Below are 24,254 nucleotides of genomic sequence, written 5' to 3' on the forward strand. Positions count from 1 at the left end.
TCAGTACAATTCCATATTATACTGTTATATACAGTGGGTACGGAAAGTATTCAGACCCCTTTAAATTTTTCACTCTTTGTTTCATTGCAGCCATTTTCCAAAAATCAAAAAAGTTCATTTTATTTCTCAGTAATGTACACTCAGCACCCCATCTTGACAGAAAAAAACAGAAATGTAGAAATTTTTGCAAATGTATTAAAAAAGAAAAACTGAAATATCACATGGTCATAAGTATTCAGACCCTTTGCCGTGACACTCATATTTAACTCAGGTGCTGTCTATTTCTTCTGATCATCCTTGAGATGGTTCTACACCTTCATTTGAGTCCAGCTGTGTTTGATTATACTGATTGGACTTGATTAGGAAAGCCACACACCTGTCTATATAAGACCTTACAGCTCACAGTGCATGTCAGAGCAAATGAGAATCATGAGGTCAAAGGAACTGCCTGAAGAGCTCAGAGACAGAATTGTGGCAAGGCACAGATCTGGCCAAGGTTACAAAAAAATTTCTGCTGTACTTAAGGTTCCTAAGAGCGCAGTGGCCTCCATAATCCTCAAATGGAAGACTTTTGGGACGACCAGAACCCTTCCTGAGCTGGCCGTCCGGCCAAACTGAGCTATCGGGGGAGAAGAGCCTTGGTGAGAGAGGTAAAGAAGAACCCAAAGGTCACTGTGGCTGAGCTCCAGAGATGCAGTCGGGAGATAGGAGAAAGTTGTAGTAAGTCAACCATCACTGCAGCAATCCACCAGTCGGGGCTTTATGGCAGAGTGGCCCGACGGAAGCCTCTCCTCAGTGCAAGACACATGAAAGCCCGCATGGAGTTTGCTAAAAAACACCTGAAGGACTCCAAGATGGTGATAAATAAGATCCTCTGGTCTGATGACACCAAGATAGAACTTTTTGGCCTTAATTCTAAGCGGTATGTGTGGAGAAAACCAGGCACTGCTCATCACCTGTCCAATACAGTCTCAACAGTGAAGCATGGTGGTGGCAGCATCATGCTGTGGGGGTGTTTTTCAGCTGCAGGGACAGGACGACTGGTTGCAATCGAGGGAAAGATGAATGCGGCCAAGTACAGGGATATCCTGGACGAAAACCTTTTCCAGAGTGCTCTGGACCTCAGACTGGGCCGAAGGTTTACCTTCCAACAAGACAATGGCCCTAAGCACACCGCTAAAATAACGAAGGAGTGGCTTCACAACAACTCCGTGGCTGTTCTTGAATGGCCCAGCCAGAGCCCTGACTTAAACCCAATTGAGCATCTCTGGAGAGACCTGAAAATGGCTGTCCACCAACGTTTACCATCCAACCTGACAGAACTGGAGAGGATCTGCAAGGAGGAATGGCAGAGGATACCCAAATCCAGATGTGAAAAACTTGTTGCATCTGTCCCAAAAGACTCATGGCTGTATTAGATCAAAAGGGTGCTTCTACTAAATACTAAGCAAAGGGTCTGAATACTTATGACCATGTGATATTTCAGTTTTTCTTTTTTAATACATTTGCAAAAATTTCTACATTTCTGTTTTTTTCTGTCAAGATGGGGTGCTGAGTGTACATTACTGAGAAATAAAATGAACTTTTTTGATTTTTGGAAAATGGCTGCAATGAAACAAAGAGTGAAAAATTTAAAGGGGTCTGAATACTTTCCGTACCCACTGTATATATATATATATATATATATCAATATTATTTATAGTTACTATTGTCATTATAATTTCATAAAGCCTAGTTTACTACTAGCATAGGCCTAATATTATTTCAGTGGGTTGTTTTCATGTATTTAATCCTTGTGCAAGAAGCACAGTCTACATCTTTTACATAGGCCTACTGCCACCGGCTTTACCAGACACTTAAAATACACTTTAAATACGGCCAGTAGTTTTTATTTGATTTTATAAATGTTAAAAAGATGGGAGATTTACAAGCAAACATTTAACGGGAGGGTATCTGGTGAGAACGAAAAATTCGGGAGAATCCCGGGGAAAACGGGAGGGTTGACATGAGAGAAGTAAAGAGAGGAGTGGGGTAGTGTGAGGCTACATCCACACTACTACGGTTTTTTAAACAGTTTTATCACAAATACAATCTTTTCCGTCCACAGCAGCGTGTTAGTTTCGAATCAGAGTTGATCTCCATCTATATTAAACCGACTGAAAACACACATGTCATGGCCATTCACATACAGTGGGCATGCTCGTGCTGGTGTAAACATGAAGCAGATGATCCACTCCGCAGTTGCAGAAGATTTGGCGAAAGAAGAAAGTAATACAGACGAATAACCACACCAGGTATTTTTTTGCATGGACGGACAACGAAGTGGAACGGTTACTGAAAGTAACACGGGAGTACAAATAGACTGTGGCGACAGAAAACAGACTGGGAGTTGTAAATATGTTATTTACACAATACAAAATATTTGAATTAAAATACTGAAACTAAAACTTTCTCAGTAGCATCGTGTCTTTGCTTTGCATGACTGATGAGACCAAATCAGAAAGCCAAATAGTTTTATAAAGTCTTCCGTTTTTGCCCATGGGGTCAGAGGCATTTTCAAACTTCGCCGTTTTAATCTGGACGGGAGGCAGAAACGTAGCAAAAGGTCGGAGAGAGAGAGAGGCAGTTAGCTGATTGAGTGGGGCCTGAGCTGCCAGGGACGGACTGGGAGTAAAAAATGGCCCTGGACCTTGATCCAAACCAGCCCACCAGAACTGGCCCCTGTATACTCCACCACGGCTGCCCTGCCACTGCACGCGCATTCAAACAGGACCAGCCTCTAATAAACCCTAGCTGCATCACAGTCATTGATCACTATGGCAGTACTACTTTATAAAGGCTGCATAACACACACTGAAATTGTCATGATTGAACTACCTCATTTCACATGAAGCCTTGAGATGAAAAGACTAAAATATCCACAATCCTCACTGAGACAGAGAACTGTCAAGTCATGGGAGTACACATAATAAAAAACTGGTTGAACACATCTCCAAACACAGAACATAACCCAAGAGAGCAGCACCTATCATCAACCTGGATACAAATAAAATAATATATAAATTAACTAATAAAGGCAAATTTTTTGAAAAACTACAAAAACACAGCAGCATTGCCACTATGTCATATCAAGTGAATGAATGGCTAACACAATAAATAATACTGTGTGGCTTTACTTGCCGTTTACAACAGACTGTTGATGAGTAAGAGGTAGTAAGAGGTGAAGTGGTAGGAATCGTGTCGATGGACACATTCTCATACACAAAATATGAATTTGAGAGGGAAAGGATTGATCGGTTTTATAATACATGTGCAGGCTACTATTTGCAACCAATGGCAGACATTAAATAAAATTAGCTAGTTAAATATGTGAATGTCTAAAACATTTATACGTGTAGAATGACAAGACAAAAACAATTAGAATCATATGAATATGCTTATTGTTGCAAAATAAATTTACACAACAGTAAATCACTGATTCTGAAGTGATTTATTTTCCCAAAAAAGCCCCAGGACAGCAAAATGTAGACATTGAGAGCTTTACTAATGTTAGGCATCAGATTTTAGTTTTTCCACTAGCCGGTGTTCTGACGATATATGCTGCCTTGTCGAAAAATGCTACCGTAGCGCGAATCGATAGCAGAGTCTATCAATTTGTGCTGCTCTATCGAAAAATGCTACCTTATGTGTTCCCAATTCCTAACCCATAAAGGTATAACGCACAGTACAGGCCGACTCACAGTATTATGACATCAAGGCAACTGTTTTCAGGGGTAGCGTATTCTGATAGACTAATATCCCCTATCAAATAACGCTCCTACTACAGAATCATTTTATACTGCACCACTACTCAATCCATGTGTACTGTAAGAAGATGGGGAGCATGTTGAAATACTATATTATAACATCTTTATTTAAGAGTTCCGGAGTAGCGAATTCAGATAGACTTATAATGATTTTTATTAGATATTGCTCACGATCAGCCTCAGTCTCGATGGCATGCCCGACAGCAAGGGTGCACAGATTAATGGGCGTGGTAAAAGGCCACGCTTGATGGTCATGCGCATGTGCAGAACTGCTAAGTAGCACAACTCAATAGGTAGCATACATCGACAGAACACCAGTCTGCAGACACAGTTACTATATTCTTTACCTCAGTTCTTTCTTTCTGGTACATTTAAAAACAGTAGCTGACCAACAACATTTGCATTTCACTGAGAGTCTGATAACACGTTATATTAACACATTTATACGCATACCGTTCAGCTGGGTTGGCTGTTCTCTCTGTCTAATCTTTCACCCGTGAACAGAGCTGTGGCATCTTCCTCTTCTTAGTGTCTTAGTGTCTGTGGCCCTGGTACTACTACTATTACGGAACGACTCGGTTACTTTTTTACATTTACTTGCATTTCAGCTGAGACCTTTTGACTCTTTTGTCTCTGAACTTTTCTGCCCAGCCTTTAACATTTTCCAGCTGTCAGTTGTACTGTGGTGTGTGTGATTGAGACCGAAGGGGCGAGGCTATGGGCTGCATAGACGTTCATATGGAATAGATCAACAAGCCTGGGGAGAAGGGGGGTATAGGCTAAGGAGGGCGGTCCACCGGCTCGGAGGGCAGCCGGCCCACCAGGAATTGTCCCGGTACTCCAGATGGCCAGACCGCCACTGTGAGCTGCTAAACGGTCCCTCTCCCTTTGCATCAAGAAACTCACACTGAAGGATCAGTGTCTCTCTGCCTGATTTGCTGTGGGTCAAGACAAACTAAAAACAAACTACCAATAAACTCTGGTAGCGGGCGGCGTGTGTGTGTGAATGAGATGAGCACAGCCACGACAGTTTCACATAATCGCTCCTGCTTGTTGCTCCGCTTGTCTGATTGCTGCTCAATTCTCATTGTAAATGATTAACTGGGTGCATCAATCACTTCCCCCTGTATGAAAAGGACTTTGGTGCTAGCTAGCTTTGAAAACTGCTCAGACCACATAGTGAAACCATTTTAGCTGCCATTGAAAATTTGTCTGCCGAGTATTGCATCATCTGATCGGCTTTTCTGATCGGCCTTTTCAGAGACCACCGATCAAACTAGTTAAAGCCATTATTGGCTGATTACGATCATGACCAATCGATTGGAGCACCCTTAGTTTTGAAGAACTAACTCTCGTATCTGATCTGGGTTCACATGTAGTGTGCTTGTATGTGTGCTTGTTGGGTTGAAAGGACTATAGGAATATTCCGAGACCTTTGACGCAGATAAAATGGCAAGATGCTGAAAAATCATTGACGCATCGAAGCTTTCAGTGTCCTTAGGGTGTTGCGTTGAGTTCAATTCTGCAACACCAAAGGTGCTTCACAAAGCTCTCAGTACTCACTCCCTGACTGCCAGAAGCTGCCTTGCCTTCCTGTCTCTGCCTTCATCTGGACCTTGGAGGCTGGAAGCTGTCCATACATATTAAGAAAATATCCTTTTGCTGAAGACCTGCCTAGAAAGTTTGCCAGTTGGTCCTTTGCATTGGGCTTCCCCTCACTGGCTTCATCGTTATCCACACAGTATCACACTGGCAGCCTGAAGGTAAAATGGCCTCCCTTTTGTGTATATTGGTTGTGCGAGTGGTGAATATGTTCGGTAAGGTCTCTGTCTCTCTGTAACACACACTCACATGCACTCATTCAGCCGCACAAAGACCCCCTTATTTAGACCCTCATGAACTCGATTAGGATTTATTACCTCAGCTTTGTCCCCAGTGAACACGTCTGGCCTGTTCCAGATTGAGGGCAAACTGGAGGAAGGAATGAAGGAAGGCAGAGGGGAAGGAAGGTAACAGTTTGATTAGTTTGGGGCAAGGGTGTGTTTCTGACGTTACACAGACATGCATTGTGGAGTGCTGAGACACTGGAGTGATTTAGCAGTCAAACTGGTGAGATGTGTAGAATATTTGTTAAGCTTTGAGGCTGGCAGTACAGTTTTTTTGTATATACAGTGGGTACGGAAAGTATTCAGACCCCTTTAAATTTTTCACTCTTTGTTTCATTGCAGCCATTTTCCAAAAATCAAAAAAGTTCATTTTATTTCTCAGTAATGTACACTCAGCACCCCATCTTGACAGAAAAAAACAGAAATGTAGAAATTTTTGCAAATTTATTAAAAAAGAAAAACTGAAATATCACATGGTCATAAGTATTCAGACCCTTTGCTCAGTATTTAGTAGAAGCACCCTTTTGATCTAATACAGCCATGAGTCGTTTTGGGAAAGATGCAACAAGTTTTTCACATCTGGATTTGGGTATCCTCTGCCATTCCTCCTTGCAGATCCTCTCCAGTTCTGTCAGGTTGGATGGTAAACGTTGGTGGACAGCCATTTTCAGGTCTCTCCAGAGATGCTCAATTGGGTTTAAGTCAGGGCTCTGGCTGGGCCATTCAAGAACAGCCACGGAGTTGTTGTGAAGCCACTCCTTCGTTATTTTAGCGGTGTGCTTAGGGTCATTGTCTTGTTGGAAGGTAAACCTTCGGCCCAGTCTGAGGTCCAGAGCACTCTGGAAAAGGTTTTCGTCCAGGATATCCCTGTACTTGGCCGCATTCATCTTTCCTCTCGATTGCAACCAGTCGTCCTGTCCCTGCAGCTGAAAAACACCCCCACAGCATGATGCTGCCACCACCATGCTTCACTGTTGAGACTGTATTGGACAGGTGATGAGCAGTGCCTGGTTTTCTCCACACATACCGCTTAGAATTAAGGCCAAAAAGTTCTATCTTGGTCTCATCAGACCAGAGGATCTTATTTATCACCATCTTGGAGTCCTTCAGGTGTTTTTTAGCAAACTCCATGCGGGCTTTCATGTGTCTTGCACTGAGGAGAGGCTCCCGTCGGGCCACTCTGCCATAAAGCCCCGACTGGTGGATTGCTGCAGTGATGGTTGACTTACTACAACTTTCTCCCATCTCCCGACTGCATCTCTGGAGCTCAGCCACAGTGACCTTTGGGTTCTTCTTTACCTCTCTCACCAAGGCTCTTCTCCCCCGATAGCTCAGTTTGGCCGGACGGCCAGCTCTAGGAAGGGTTCTGGTCGTCCCAAACGTCTTCCATTTGAGGATTATGGAGGCCACTGTGCTCTTAGGAACCTTAAGTGCAGCAGAAATTTTTTTGTAACCTTGGCCAGATCTGTGCCTTGCCACAATTCTGTCTCTGAGCTCTTCAGGCAGTTCCTTTGACCTCATGATTCTCATTTGCTCTGACATGCACTGTGAGCTGTAAGGTCTTATATAGACAGGTGTGTGGCTTTCCTAATCAAGTCCAATCAGTATAATCAAACACAGCTGGACTCAAATGAAGGTGTAGAACCATCTCAAGGATGATCAGAAGAAATAGACAGCACCTGAGTTAAATATGAGTCTCACGGCAAAGGGTCTGAATACTTATGACCATGTGATATTTCAGTTTTTCTTTTTTAATAAATTTGCAAAAATTTCTACATTTCTGTTTTTTTCTGTCAAGATGGGGTGCTGAGTGTACATTACTGAGAAATAAAATGAACTTTTTTGATTTTTGGAAAATGGCTGCAATGAAACAAAGACTGAAAAATGTAAAGGGGTCTGAATACTTTCCGTACCCACTGTATTTTACCCACAAAATGCATTTAGATGCCTTTCTAAAGCAGACTTAATAGACATTATTGGAGAAACTTAAGTATAAGTTGCCAGCTTTTTACTCAACTTATTTATACTCTGTGTGAAACCATATCAGAAGAAAGTAGGTCATTGTAGTCAGTTTCCCAATACACATATATACACATATACAGTATTAATAACACAAAATTAGACAATCTGCTATGACATGGAGTAAGTTGTGTTGCATATTATGTCACTTGAATCAGTTGACCCTTTGCACACCAGCCTGTTCGCTCTGTTGTGGACATCTTGCCATGATTGTAATTGGCACTCAGTGAACCTTCAGTGATGTCAGATGACAACCAGCTAATGAGAGCTGTCAATCAGCAAATATAAGCTCACGTGGCATTATGAATATGATCTGAATTTAGTGTGTGTGGTGACAAGGGCAACTAGAATTAGTCTTGAAAAGGAAGACCAAGTAGTTTTGCTTCATAAAATAAAGGTTATTGATTTAACAAGCACTAAAACATTAATTCAGATATTGTTATATTCTTTATTTTCATACCTTATGAACTCTTCAGGAGTGAATATGTCTGAATCCATGTCTTGTGTTCTGTTGCAGACTTATTACACTTTCTAAGACCTCTTGTTTATGTTTTTGTTTACTGTTTGAAGTGTTAGAGCCTATAATAATAAGTTGACTTAAAATGTGCTTTGTCTCCATTCCATTGTAGGCCATTGTTTCAGCTTTTTCACTGTGTGTTCTTTAATGCCACTGTTGATTATTAATCAAGATGTGCTCTAAAAGAAGTGAGATGAGTCACACTTTGATATTTATTGGTAGTACTGCCTTCTTTCCTTTACTGACTTTCGGTTAAATAAGTCATAGATGTCTAGCATTTGCCTAGACCTCAATCATTTATTTATTTTTCCCACATGCTTTCAAACACTCCCAAAGTTTTGACGTGATATTGATCGGCACGTTTGCTGGAAAAATGTCTTTGCAACTCTTCTAATGTCTCTTTGCCCTTCTCTCCCTTCCTTCTACATCCCTTCATATCTGTTGTCTTTTTCAGGTCATGGAGAACGTTTGCCTCTGTTAGAAGGACTATCTCGGACACAGCGAGCACGTGGTTGGCGGTCGGAGGGTGCATAGTCTAAGTCAGCTGGTGGTCATGTGTGAAGCTGTGGTCTGATGCCCACCCTGCCCGCAGCGCTGGTCATGGACGGGGATAACTACCTGCATCCAGAAGGCCCTCAGCTGGACAGCAGCTTGTTCTCTGTGGCCCCCTCTAACATGGAGGTGTGCTATGTACAAATACATAACAATGCTGTTCAACAGTGTTGAATGACATACTGACAAAGTTATACTGGGTTGAACGTATTGGCCCTTATCTTTGCACTTTTCTCATATCCAGCATCATAATACGTAAACTTAAAAACACATATTTACTGTAACACATCTGAGCAGAGGTGAGTATGATTTATATGTGGCGGAACAGTCATCTAGAAATGTGTGAGAAAGGAAGTGATCTTGCTTTGGGTAATAATTTCCAGCCACTGCTGCTTTTGACTTAATTTGCAGTTCCCATGTAGATGAGACGAAATATTAACGGGTCATGTCACAGATTTTCTCACGTATCCTTAGTGGCATCTGGGCATGCAGCTGTTTTAGTTTTAAGTTTTAAGTTATCTGCCTTCTGAGATTTCTACTGTCACATGATTATTTTCAATAAAGGTGAATGCAATTTTGTTTTTGGTGCCCACAGTATTGAACAGTCTAATTGGGAAAATGCCAATTTCAGTTTTAATTGGAAGAAATCTCTACCAAAGAGTCCCAATTTTTTAAGCACCACTAATAAAATTCCACTCCCCTCCTCTGTAATGAGGTAGCGACAGCAAATCCAGAGAATTTCTCAAAGTCTTGGTTCATAAAACTGAAACTATCTACCTGTCTAGATATCACTAGGCAATCCCCAGGATTTTGCAGGCCGTTTTTGTAATTGTTGTGGCCTAAAATGCCTGATTTTGCAGCAGCTTTTCTAAACAAAATTGGGATGAAAGTTGTTCTTGGAAAAGTTCTTGGGCATTTTTATGCGATGAAATTGGGGAAATAAGTTAAAACTAGATCTTAAATAGATGTTATTTGTAGAAGTATATAATAATAATAATAATAATTGACACTTGACTTTTTTGTTCCTAAAACTATGTTCTTAAATAACACACAAAGATTTCAGTGTCATGCAAACAAGAAAGTAGGCAACGCCTTTCCAGTCTGATAAACTACATTAATGTTACCTCTGACCATGCATATTTATACCAGCTTACCTTGATTCTTTCAGCGCTTTAGACAGCCTGTGGCAAATGTTTGTCAATAGACGATTTCCTTCTATGTTCAAGTACAATACTGCGCAAATAAACGTTTGCTTTAATTTTTGCAGGCAAATGTGAGACACCACACACATCTGCTGCGTCTTGTTAACAAGGAAGTGAAATTGCTGATATTTGACAATGTTTTGCTGGAAATGACGATGATAGGTCAGATTTGCGGAAAAGTTGCAGTGATTGGTCAAAATTGCTATGGATAAGTAGTGAAAATATTTATTGTGATTTGGCTGAACTGACCTTTTAAGGGCTTATACAACTACATTGAAACAAAATTGAGTCAGCACACTCTCTTTCATCAGTTGCATTTTTGATGATGACAGTAGTTCCAAAAGACCCTGTGGAGTAAAAATGTGATTTGTTGTGGATATGAATACATGTAGTTTTTCTCTATAGTGCATGGCAAAATGCACTGGTGTGATGGTGGTGATATAATTTTCTTGCTCTGAATTTTAAACATAGCAAATTAAATTTGATACAAGGTTATTTTTGCCAAAACATTCATCGCTAGAGGGATCAACACATTGAACCTTTTATTGTTTGTGTTATGAGGAAGCTCTGTTGTTCTTAAGATGTTCTGTCTTATGTTTCTATGCATTTTTTCCCAAAACATGACAGATTTTCATTTTGTTTTGTTTTAGAGCTCAATATATGCCTCCTCTGGTTCCTGGGGACCCTACTCTCAGCAGGCTGGATACAGCATACACTGCCCTATGCAATCTGGAAACCAGTAAGTTACAAACATGTTTGACAGTGACTTGCATCATGTCAGTTGAACACAGGACAAATGAAGACACAGTAAATAGCCCATTGTGCAGTAGTTCATACTGTACATGGTGGGGGTGTGTTCCATAACAAATACCATGTTCAGTACCCCACTACAGGTGTTGGTCTTTAGCTTGAGGCCTGTAAACCATTGAATTTGGGCGATAACTACCCACAGGGGTTTCACACTTGAGCTAACAAAATGTCCTAATAGCTCCGGTACTGAAGTATTATTCAGTTATATGTTATTATGAGTGCGGTGTTTGTGTTGAGGGTGTCATGTGAAGGTTTTGCAAATGTTGTGAATATTTGACTAATGCGCTATTGCCCAAGACATCCACATGGCAAACAAACACGCTTCCCTTTTATTTGTAGACTTGCATTAAAGTCATTAAAAGGAATAAACACCAGTTTAAGTCATTAACAGTGTTAACATTATACAGGACAAATACCATAAGTTCACAATTGTGCATTCTGTGATAAAAAATATTTTACCGTAGGAGTAATACTCCCTAGGAATATATTTATATTCAAAAATATTCAAATAGAAGTAGAATTGTGTGGGTTAGTGCTTGAACTAGGATGTAAGTGATGCTGCCTCACTCTTAATTGAGTAATTTCGAGGCTATGTTTGTGTCTAGTGATTAATGTGATGCTCTACAATACAAACTGTAGCTGCACCATAATGCTTCAAAAAGTTTGAGTGTTTCTAAAAAACAAAAAGAAGTCTGTTTTAGATTGAATCATCAAATTCCTGTCACCTCAAGTGACTTAACGCAATCAGGCCAATAAATCACTTTTAACCTGCTGTTACACCACCAGTCAGTGGGGGTGGTCTCCTTTATCAGATCTCATTCATTTCCTGTAGTGGGTGGCCTGGAGTCACCCTTACGCCGGGGGGGGGGGGGGGGGGTTAATCTCGCAACTCTGCTCTGTTTTTATGGCCTCACCCTCAAATGAGAGGTGTTTGTCTCTTTCCTCCCCCGTAAGTGTGTGTGTGTGTGTGTGTGTGTGTGTGTGTGTGTGTGTTTGCATGTGTGAATGTGTTATTCAAAGGCTTTGCAACATCTGGTCTACACCGACCATGTACCGTAAGATGCTCGGCAACAGAGCAGAAGCAGCTGCAGGCCTTGTCAGTGTCTACACTGCATCCATAGAGCCAAAGGATTGCAGTCACAGCCCCAGTACCCTTTCAGTGTAGTCAGAAAAACACAGCTGAACTATCTAACTGAATTTGTCAACATGCATTTTCTTACGTGGCTACGGTGTAGTGGAGCTTGGATCCCGGTGTGACCTTTGTTCAGCTTTGCTGAACAGTTGTTTCTATTAGGGATGGAAAGTTCGTTTTTTATGTTATTGACACTTAAACGCCATGTCAGCGACTCGATGACTAGTCAAAAAGAGTAAGGGAGCAAGCAAATGAGAGAGACTGAAACAACGGTGAAGTATTTCTGGCGTGTAGCAGTCTCTATGAACAGCGGAGTATGGGTATTAACTGTAATAGCGGTGTCTTCTGAATGGGTCATGTAGGTTTTCTGTATGAACGTGTGTCTGCATTAGGGCTGGGCACTAACTACATAATATTGTCTTTCAGTGGAATCATTTTAATGCTAATTTTAATGGCACACAGCTGTGACACAGTTTTCATTTCTTGTTAAAAATGTTTTAAGAGACTGATATTTATCATGATAGGGCTTTCTGACACATCAGCACGGTATTGTTTTTAATGCATCTGTTTTGTGAGACAATAGATAATGACTTTTTATTTTAAAGATGACGGTCCATGCTCCTCGAGGCAAAACCTCTAAAATGACTTTAATGTAGTCATCCCCAAACCTGCATCATACTAAACACAACTCAGGAAGTGTTTGCTGAAGTAGTGGTGATTTGTATTGTTGTTGCTGTCTGAGCTTTCTTTTAAAGTTCAAGCATCAGATCAGACTGTAGTTTTCAGATTCACTCACAGTAGAATTTTCTGACATGAGGCTGATTTTACAAGACCCTTCTCAAACTCTCCATCTTACTATATACAAATACGATAAATGTCATGATGAGACTGTGGTTTAGAACAAGATTGGTGTGATCATCTTGGGACTTCATTACTGTAGGTAAAGGCCCTTATCTAGCAGCAACAATGTCCTGTGTTCTGCAAAGGTGTTTATTGAGCATTATTCTCTGTCAGTAAATATTTTGTCTTAGTGTGACCGAGCAGACATGTTCTCTTATAGACCAGGAACATTTTGCTACAGTAATTCTCTGCCCTCACTTTGACTAAGTAAACAGGACAGAGGTCTTAAAGGTCCAGTTTTTCCATCTCTTCCTAGTCCTGTTTTCTTCACTCGGTTCAGTACTTCTGATATTCAGTCAGGCTCTTTTTCACATGACCCTGTATTCGCTCCTCTTTTTCACTACCGAGCAGGCTGCTGCTTAGTGTGATCGCCTTGCGCTATGAAGTCAGGATGTAATTGATTGAACTTGAAAGCCCTTAATTGTCTGCTCACATGGCCATTGAGAACAAGCAGTGGAGTGAATAGATCACACAGCACCAGGGAGGGAAAAAATGTGAATGGGCCGGTGCTCTCATTGCACAGACTAATACACCGACTGACGTGCATCCCTCACTACAGACACTATTCTTGTGAGTAGTGATAAAAACATCACTACTGTATGTGGAGTTAGCAGAATGGGAACAGGTCTGGGAAGTAACACTTTGATTCTGTGTCTGTCTTAAACCAGTTTATAACACCAAAAAAATAGGCTACAGTTTTACTCTGATTATGACATTAATTCCAGCGAGACATAATAAAGATTGATGAGTTAATGTGACCGCCATCTGTTATCCAGTAACAGCTAGTAACCCTTGCTGATGGCCCTAGCTTTAGCCCAGTGAGTCTCGTTCCATCTGCAGATATCTGTTCATTGTCAGTCTCTGCTTGATGACATGTACTGTCAAGCCACAATCAAGAGCAGCAGTTCTGCTGGTTAAATTCTGTGGAACCAGTGCCATACTGTTAAAAAATAACCACAGAAACCACCCTGCTTCTGTGAACTACAAACTTGGCCGTTAATATAAATTATTCTGTACAGTTTTCACTGCAGGTGTGTTGGAGAATTATGCATGAAAACAGTACATCAAAACATTTTATTTATACTCGTTCCCCTTCCAAAAGCACCGTGTAAACTGTGAAAATTACGTGTCATCTTCTTTTTAAGGAGTCTGGCCAAAGTGCAACTTCAACTTCATCAACTCAACTGAATAAACGACTGAAGTCTAGCGCCCATAAACATCACTAAATGCCCGGTATCTTCCCTGGAGGTGCTCTGTCGGTACACCTGTTGTTGGTGCTTGTGGGTCTGTTCTGGATGTTCACGTCCTCAAACACGCTCAATGCTGAAAATCAGCAGATTTTACTCATATTCACAATGAAAAATATGTCACTTTTCCACAACTTACGGGCTACACTGTTCATACAAGAGCATTACGACGTAATGCAGGAAAACACACTACACTGATTATTATGTTGATGTTGGGGTTTCCCGTTTTTGTCTTATTCAATGTTTTGCAAACAATTTAAAGAGGAATAATAAGGCCCACTGTTTTGAATCATTTTTAACAAGCAACAGTAACAGTTTGTGTTAATCTGTGGTTAGGTCAGACCCACACAGCCGAAGTCTAGATTTTTATTTACAGCATAAGAAACAAAACCATGATCTGCTGCTATTTTTATGTCTAGTTTATTTCTGATTTGTCTATTACAAACTCTTAAGTTATCAATCTTGAAGGCTCAGATTGCATGCAGTATTAAAGGTCAACATGACTCTGTGGAAAATAACTACGTTATATTCCATAGCACTGAACATAATTTCCTTACCATAGACTTCATTTCAAAGACATTTGCTGAAAAACCATCAGAACCTTTTTCCTACTATTGGAACTATTTTTCTTTTGAAGCAGTGATGCCTCCTCTGAGTTACTCACTGTTGGTTCTGCCTGTAGCCAGACTGGAGTGGACTTATTGCACACTGTTGACAGCATGAGAGTTCAGTTTCCCTATTGTGCAGGCTGTAAGGAAGAGTTCTTCCAAGGAATCTTGGCAATTGTTGATTGTTGCGAGTCATGGTTTACACTTTGATAAATGTCTATCTATGGAAGTAGTATTATACTGTTTCTTCCCAGGGAAGTTTATGGAACATTTGTCTTTTAATAAATACTGATGAGTTCTGTTGAAATTACAGAAAATGTGACATAGTCTCTTCTGGTTAATATATCTATATTTCTAATCTGTAAGAAACATTTCTTAGAAGGTGGAATCAAACTGCATTAAAACTCAAAACTGAACAGAAAATACACTCTGAACACTAATTCTGTAAGTGTAAAATATTAACCTGCTCAGACTGAGAGTGAAACATGCTGTGCATTGCATAAATGGGGACATTTTCACTTTTTCTCAACCAGAAACAGCACTAACAGTGCCACGCTATTACACTCCTTACAAATACATAAAAGTAGTATCTTTGGGTAACATTGTGATTTAATAGGGTATGTCTGTCTTTACAGTACTTAAAGGGAAACTTAAGATCTACATGTATGCAGTATCCCTGCTAAAATAAGTATCCCTGCTTATTTTGTTATTTTCAATTTGGACTTTAATATCTTGAGTTAAAATTATTGCAAGTACTGCAGTGGAGGTGTTGCCTAGTTGGTAGTTAAGTTTATTTTGAAGAGCTGCATTCCCGATGAACTGCAACAGGAAACTGTATGACTGAACATTATAATGTTTGAAATGTGCAGTAGTTTCAACACGTTAAGTCCCCAATTATGAAGTTGTCAACAAATGTAGACTGTATGTCAGGAAATAAGTCATTAAAAGCACTCATTGTAAATCATTTTAACCACTTAGAGCCAGCAAGATAACGAGGTATCTCTGTAAAGTGTGTGACTTTTGTTGTTGTTGTTTTTTTTTTGCCTCAATTAAGAGATTGTTAAACAATAAAATGATTCAAATGATGATCCTGTACACAGCCACAGGCTGCGTATTATAGAAAGGCTAAATGTACACAAATAGTAAGTCAATCAGCTCCTTTTGGCTGAGAGTCCCTAACCAGCTTTGTGTTGTTGGAAAGCAGCTGATGCCGACCTGCCAAGACTTCTGCTGTAATAATATCACGGTCATATCGCTGTTTGCTAAAGGGCCAAGAAGGGGATTTCCAGCATGGATGATTGTTACCATGCAGTGCTGTGATATTTCTGAGAACTAACCAGATTGTTTACCAGTATGATCTCATGACTTTTTTTTTTTTCATGCCTGGTGGCATTATGTTTTCAGGTTGTCTGTCTGTCCGTCCCTTTCTTGTGAGCGCGATATCTTATGAACGACTTGAGGGAATTTCTCCATTTGGACACAAGGAAGAACTGGTTTTAGAATTTGGTGGTCAAAGGTCAAGCTCACTGTGACCATAATTTGGCTAGAATTCAAGAATTGGTAACCATATTTCACAGTTGGTCAGACAATAAATTTGTGACACTTTTGATTAAAAGGCTCAAAAATAACTACACATTTTTGGCCACAACTAATAAACGGTAATAATGCCAACATTTTTACACAGATGGAATCCTACACGTGTCATCAGTGTAGGGATAACTCCCATTCAGACACAAAAGCCACTTTTACTTTTGTAAACTTTTTATTAAATTTATTACTTTTCCAAGTATTCACTTTATACATTATGAGTCTGGACAGACATGGATGTAAAATTTGACAAATAGGCAGAGTTATACAACCATGGTTTTTTGTTTTCTAATTTAGTTTCACCACTCATCATGATTACAATAATTAATCTGGCTTTTTCCAGTGTGTTGCCTAAAAGCTGATTGTCACATTTAACTTCTTATTTGTTTGATTACAGAAAACAGAGCCATAGCAAATATCATTAAAATGGTTGTATTTTTAACAACCATTTGTGATCACGGTTTCTTTTTTAGGAGTGAAAACCCAAATCAAAACCTGCTGTTTACATCGTGACCCGGTGATATATGTGGTTATCTACAAGATGACTTTGAACACAGATACTCACCAAAGATTTAGCATTTGAACATGGTCATGGTTAGATATTGAATTTTGCTGTGTGTTTGGAATATTCAACCAAAAAAAATCACAGGAACCAGGTTTTCATAGACTGGCTCCTATACACTCGCTAAAGGCTACCCTTTTATCCTGCTGGTGTGTTTTGAACTTAAAATCAATCAGTCTCACTGATCTCTGGCCTGTGGTTGAGCCAAATCCTGTGAATAGCTTTGGCCAAGCTCAATCCCTGTGAGCCTGAGCCCTGGCACACGATTGGAGGAGAGGAATGTGGGACGGTACAGTTCTAGTTCCACCTTAACAAAGGTTTAGTTTTGCTTTCGTTTTGAGTGCGTCTCCACCACGGTCAGCAAAGTTGGTTGTTACGTTATGATGACTTGTACACAGCAAGAAACTGAAAATATCTTAAGCTGGATATACAAGGTCTGCGGTCTGATATTAACACTGGGCTAAAAGAGAATGGTTGGTTTGGATCTTCAGAGCGGGTAGGAGCTCCCTTCCTTGACTTTCTGTTGACGGCTGTATTTTGACTTCTCTTTCTCTCCTCTACCTCATTTAAACCTCTTTTGCCTGTGTGAGCTAAGATATGTGTTTCTGTTATCCTTCTTGTATCTTTAACACTTGGAGTTGCTACTTTATTGGCTTTACTAGTTTTATAGTGAGTCATTCATTCTTTGACACTTAAATTTAGAAACATACAACAGCAAATAGCTTCCCTCCACCAGTCTTCTGTTCTATAATTAAATTTTCAGGCTGTGACTCAATTAAAAAAACTGAAAGTATTTCCACCTTTCAGGCTTTTGTATTGTGTTGGAATTTCGACATACATGATGTAATGCAGCAGTGTAGCGTTAGTTAATTGTATTTAAGCGTTACAGTGCAATATAGATTACCATCTTTAGACAACCTCATCCACTGCCCTGACTTGATCACATGGGGTGCTTTTCAGTGCCCCTTTCGTTTCTCTACTGGAGTTGCATATTGCACAGTTGAAGGTCAAGGTTGAAGCTTGTGGTTTTATGTGGCCCCTGCAAGGTGTAAAAGCTAAGTAGAGGTTAAAAAAAACAAACTAAACTAACTTTCTTCTTTCCCATTCAGGCAATACCACTTGAACAGCAGCACTACCACCACCACTCCGGATGTGCACATGGACATGTACTCTGTATTCCCCGATGTGGACTTTTCCGGCCTCAACCTCCCCAGGAATGGAGACTTTCCCCAGGTTTGTTTCAGATGTCTGCTGTACATGTTGGCATATATTATATTTGTCTTAAAGTACTGTTGACAAAGTATAGTGCACAGCACTATGAAAACACTTATTCATCAAACAGTTCGGTGCATTGTAGTTTTAAAAATGTCCCTTTTGTTGTTTCCATCTGTCCCACTCGCTCTTTTACTTGCTTATCAGAGGGAAGGACCATGCCTCCCACCCACTTCTTTCATCCTGTGCTCCATGTGTATTCAGCCTTGCCAAATTTACCATAGAGTAGCCTGATTAAAGGCCAGTGTTGTCTAGACGACTGCAACAGTACCTGCCCCATTCCTGTCAAGGCATGTCATTAATAAGACACTGTAAATTAACATTCTTTCACACCGCATCTTCAAATCACTGTTAGATAAACCCAGAATCTTTTAAAGTAATGTTTTTAGTCATTCCAGAGTCCACAAAGTAGTGTGAATAATTTAAGTGTCAGATACAACTGGACTAACACGTTCAGTTCAGGATGGGAAATTCTCAGTCAAGGACAGTGAAGTGAAGGTGCATGCTTCTACTCACACGTATTCTGTATTTACCTCAGAATACGTGTGATTTACCTACCATACCAGATGGTTACTATCAATCATTTGCATTTTCTATTTCTGTTCGCTTTTGTGTCCATCCAGCCAACCCCTTATAGTTAGAATCATATGAAAAGGAGCTAATGTAATGTCACAGACCAATGCATTTCTAATCTGAAGCCTATTTAGGTTGAGCTGATGATTAAAATATGCTATGATGACAAGTTTTAAAGAAGAGCAATCATGGGTTACCAAGCAGACTGGTAGTATCCCCCTTATGATTATCTGACAGTAGAAAGGGCATAGCTATTATGGTTCAACGTAAGGCCAAAGCAGTAAATAATAAGGAATGGGCTAAGGTGTGACAGCAATGGCAGGGTAAAATGTACTTCTTGCCATTATTGTGCAACTTTAAGGCTTTTCACTGAATAATACAACATTGTCTTATTATTTTTTCCTTATGTCTTTATTGTTCAAAGAGCAGAGAGGGATTTTAATTAAACAACTCTAATAGTAGTTATAATAAAAACCATTGACAATGAGGTCTGTGTATTATCCAAAGTCCCCTAAACATTGTTTTTGGAAAGACAAGTTCCTGTTGAATTTTTCTGTGCTGTGAGCACCACAAATGAAATTCCATTCACCTCAGAGAAAAATAAAAACCCAGTCGTGAAAACAGTAGATAGATAAATGTATTTTTGTACTTTCGGTGAGTTGATCTTTTTTTTTGTTTAATTGAAAGAGAGACTGAATTGGCATACAGCAGTATTAAATTACACACATATACAGAACCAGTGCACAGCTGAAGTATACACCTATAAATAAAATCACTTCATGGGTGATAAAACCCAGCAAATGGGGAGCAAAAATTAAGGCTCTAATGCAGCATTCACAAGACTGCAATGTAATATTACATTCTACATGTAATTAATTCCACGCAGAAAGGAGTGCCATTTTTGAGAGAAGTCACTTAAAAACAAAATACTATAAATGAGCCAATTTCAGTGTACTTGCTTTTTCTTGTCTCTGGGGGCTGCAGAATCATACAACCTGGAGGGTTGTTTTTTTACACTTTATTAATTTTGATGTTACCAAAGAGTGGCTGGCACAGGAATACTTGCAAAGGATCTTTCCAGGTTATATTTGTGATTTGTACGCTTTTGAAGCCCATTTTATTAAGCCCATGTATGAAACTTGTTTGTGTGAATTTGTTGCACTTCATTAACCCCCTTAGTGGAAATCAAATTTCCAGTAATCTAAGTTGCATGCATATGCTGTAGTTGACCAGTAACAGTTGTTTGAAGGGAAACACAAGTAGACAGAAAAACTACACAGACTTTCACTTCATGTTTGTACCCAGATGTGTGAATGAGTATGATGGCTCTGTGGAAAGATTTGTTTTTTTAAACAGTTATTTATAAATATAATAACACAGAATAATAATTATTTGAAAATGTTTTGTATTAGCGTTTTAAGATTGGGGGGGGCATTTCAAGAAAAAAGGCTACACATATGAAGGCTTTTACATACAAGGCAGTTATGTCATCCTCATCACGTGTGTTGTATTGTGGGTATGGATTTTCTGATTCACATGGGGTTTCCCTAGTTTTCCATCCATCTGTGTCAGCCTGTCCTGCTATAGCTTTCTTCCTTACACGTTATTACGAGGGCTCGTGACTATGTGATGCCTGTGGGATCTACTTATGTGTCTGCATATTTAGAAATGTAAGGCTTAAGGGTTGTCTTCTTTTATGTGGTTTTAGTTTAAATTGGCTCCTTCACCGTTGGTGTATTCATGAGCAGCGAGTTTTCTTTCCTGGCTGTGGAGATGTGGAATGTTATGGTGCCTGCATGAGTGAGAGAGATGTTTTGTGCTTGTGCTTTCTCAGCTGTTCTTTCTGGTTTTGGACACTCCCTGCCATGTGAGGCATGCAGAGAAAATGTAAGTCACAGGGTCATCGTGACTAATCTGCCACCTCACACTAGGCCCCCTTTTTTTCATCCTCCATTTTTCCCCCCCTGCTCCGTCACCATGGCATGCCGACCATGCCCATTTCCCCCCTGATTTCTTGCTTTCTTTGCGCTGTTGAACCATGGCAGTACAGAAGACATTTAGACATGTGTGACTGAGTGAAATTGTGGATGGGATTGTTTGGTTTGTCAGCTGACTTCCATGTTTATCTCAGCCATTTCCCTGTTTCAGTTACAGCTGTATCATTAGTGAAATCTCTTTTGGTTTGCACAGCTTCCCACAGTGTTATAGTTTGTTTATGCAGTTCACCAGAGCTTTGTTGGAATATCTTCATATTGTAAGGAAGCACACTGTTGGAGCATGTGTACAGGATGTCTAAATCTAGATTGAGAAAACAAGAGCCAGTTTGTTTGTATTTGAATTAATAGACTCCTTGAGACTTGATATCCTTCTTAGATTATCTATCAATAACAATATATCACTAGCTAATAACTGAAATACATGGCTACTGTATAAAGATGTGGATTAAGCTGATGTCTCACATTTCTAGTAACATTTATTTGATTTGGACAATTGCATTGTGCTTCAATAGCATCAGAAAATGTTCCAACTATATTATAATGAACTTCCACCGAGATTCTTTTTTTCCAGTCTGAGGCATCTATCATCATTTAGTAATTTAAATTTCATGTAATTAATTAATGTCATAAGTAATTATATCATGTTCACTAACCTAAGTGACATAAATGTATCCAGATGTTTGTATTTAATCTTGTAGATGTTTCTATTTTGTAGATAAAATTGATCTAGAAAATGTCTTTATTCAAAAACTTACAGCTTAAAATAATTGATCTTTTGATATATCAGTACCAAATTGCACAGCCCTTTACACATTAGATCCTTTTTAGGGAGTTACTGGGAAATTAAGGTCCCCATAAAAGAAAGCATTATCAAAACACTCCGCTTGGACACAATAAAATTAAGATAAACCAAAGTCAGGTTTAATCATATTTACTGATTAACAATAACTAACATTAATCTTCATTGTACAAGAATTAATTGCGCCTGAGGCGTCCTCTGTCTTCAGTAAAACTAACTCTGGGAACTCCAACCATGCTGACTGTGCACACACCACCAGATTATTTAATTTTAAAAATGCTGACAACACCATAGAAAACACTAGTACTGTGCTTTAAAAGAACCTGAAGCTTCAACTCATTTCCTGAAGTTGCAGATTGGTTCATAAGGGCCACAGTGGCATGTGTACACCTGTCTAGGTTTGGTCATTTGTGGATCTGAACTATGTGAACAGAATGAAAACAAGACTTACTGGAAGACAAAAAAAAAAAAAACAGAACTCATTCACTAACCACTCTGGCTAACCTCACAGAGTGAACAGCACATTGCAAGCACACACACTAACACACCTACTATATACTCATATATTGTAAGTCACGTTTACAGTGTGTAGTCTCTTACTAAATACACTTGTATTTCTCTATGCGGTTCCTCTCACTATTACACATCATTATTATACTCGTGCACAATTCATTTCTAGAGTTTTAAGTCTGCTTTTACAGCTCTGTTTTGCTTTTTGAAGAATCCGAATCATTTTATTTGCTAAATACATTAAACCTAAAACCCTGTCTTCATCCTTTAACCCATCCTAACTGTAGGCATCAATGGGTAGCCATTATTCAATACCCATAGACCAGCTGGAGGTTGAATGTCCACATCTCTACATGACGATGACGGGACCATTTAAAGTGGGAGAAAATCCCAGAGCACCCATGTGGGCACAAGAGGAACACTTCCTCACAGAAAGACCCTAATTATTCTCAAACTGGGCTGAAAAATGTTAATCATGGAGGTGTGCTGCATAAGGTCCACTGATTCCAGGGTTACATTTTGATCATGCATTTACATTTGAACCTTTACAATTCCAGAGGTCCTGTAGATGACTGATACTAAATTTGCCATGCTGAATAACATGTATTTATAATATATTCACAATACATCTAGAAATGTCCAAGTGATATAATAAGTCGAAATGTTTATTTTACTTTAAATCTGCAGTACTTCAAGGAAAATGTAAGGAGATGTCTCGATAAACTGAAAGATTCTCTGCCTCAGGGCTTTCGCGTTTCTGGCAGAAGCCTATCTTGTTTTTCTTGACTTTCTTGTGGCAAGCCAATCTGCATATAAATCAGTTGTTATTTCTCTGTTACTTCCTTGGAAGGCGCTCTAACACTTTGTCACAGACTAGTTTAAAGGAGGAAGTTAATTTGAATGGTTGTTGATAGGTGCAATTGGTTTCCTTGGGTAGTGTGTATGCTCCACCTGATCCACTTTAGTTTTAGATTGGATTTAGATGGCTCAACCTCTATCTATCCTTTTATTTGATAAAACTGAGTATTTACTGAAAACATAGTTTATACCTACTGCCAGTTGACGTTGTGTCAGTGTACATGTATAGTGTTTACATTATGCTAGCACTTACAAATAATAGTTACTCTGTAAAAACAATCTCATGCAATAGAGGAAGTTCATCTAACAAGCCAAAGGATTTCCTGCAGTATCGTACAGGTACTGTGTATGTACCATTTCTGATATGAACCGTTGTAAGCACAAAAGCCCAGGATAGGCTAATGCTAGCACCTCCAGCTGAAGGAAAAATGGAACCAGGAATCATAATCACAATTGTGAATTAAATCTAAACAGGGATAAATGTTGCTCGTATGTGGTCGTATGTGTTATTGTCACCAGGCTGAGTGCATTGTGTGCACGTGATGATGAGACTGCATGTTGAGGTGCCGTACATTTGTGTGTTGTCAGTGAAATCAGCCATGGATCCTTCCTCCTTTAGGCTGTGAGGCAGTAACATGTGTCTGGTTTGTGTGTTTGAGGATTTAAGAAAGAATCTCATTAATGATTTATTCCTCTTGATGACCCTTTGTGTCACACTAACACATACACATATTATTCAGAGGATTCCCACTCATACTATGATGACACCATGGACAGGCGCCACTCTGTCTATGAGAGTCTGACCCCCCTTCAGTCTAGCAGATGGACATTACAGAACCTTACCATACTGGCTTGATAACATGTATTCCTGGAAGCTGAAGAAGGAGATAAATGACATTATTTCTGCTCTATAAATACTGCAGTTCCCTCATTTAAGACTTGCTGTTAAACAGTTAACATTGCTTTTCTTTCAGAAAAAATAATGTTATGAAACTGTTTGTAATCAGCATTTTGGATTTGATGAAATAAGCCATTTGCTATCAGATTCCCAGAATATCCTTTTTTTTTTTTTTAGCAATCGCACCCCTAGTTCCAGTAAGCGGGAATGACCATTTATGATGAGGTATTTGTGTATAATTGTACACAGATAGAAGTAGTATCTGAAGCTTGAAAGACCCTTTGAATAGGCGAACTTGCAGCTTGCACTCGACTTGTTAATACATTCCTGACCACTTCAGCTCCCTCTTTGTTATTTAAACAGTGCATAATATTTTAATCATAATCTCTATTGGAGATCCACGTGAAAACTATAAATGTGGATGTCAAATCCCTTTCAGTGCCGAAATGAAAAGTTAACTAAGTTAAACCTGTGTCTGCCTTCTCAGTGACGCTGACCCAATTAGACAACTAGCTTGTT

At 39.5% G+C, this 24,254-nt stretch overlaps 1 protein-coding gene across 2 annotated transcripts in view; it reads left to right on the forward strand.

The window, feature by feature from the left end:
• Positions 1–24,254, forward strand: part of si:ch73-63e15.2 (protein strawberry notch homolog 2) — a 67,427-nt gene that overhangs the window by 11,867 nt on the left and 31,306 nt on the right. For both annotated transcript variants that reach the window (XM_038716277.1, XM_038716278.1), the window contains exons 2-4: positions 8,683–8,909; positions 10,633–10,721; positions 17,938–18,061. In XM_038716277.1, coding sequence (XP_038572205.1) covers positions 8,802–8,909; positions 10,633–10,721; positions 17,938–18,061 — 321 coding nt within the window. In that variant the 5' untranslated portion in view covers positions 8,683–8,801. The remainder of the gene's footprint in view (positions 1–8,682; positions 8,910–10,632; positions 10,722–17,937; positions 18,062–24,254) is intronic.

This window comes from Micropterus salmoides, unplaced genomic scaffold, assembly GCF_014851395.1.
Source record: "Micropterus salmoides isolate LMB-PRFRI ecotype aquatic unplaced genomic scaffold, ASM1485139v1 Ms_hic_scaffold_13, whole genome shotgun sequence".
Classification (NCBI taxonomy): Eukaryota; Metazoa; Chordata; class Actinopteri; order Centrarchiformes; family Centrarchidae; genus Micropterus; species Micropterus salmoides.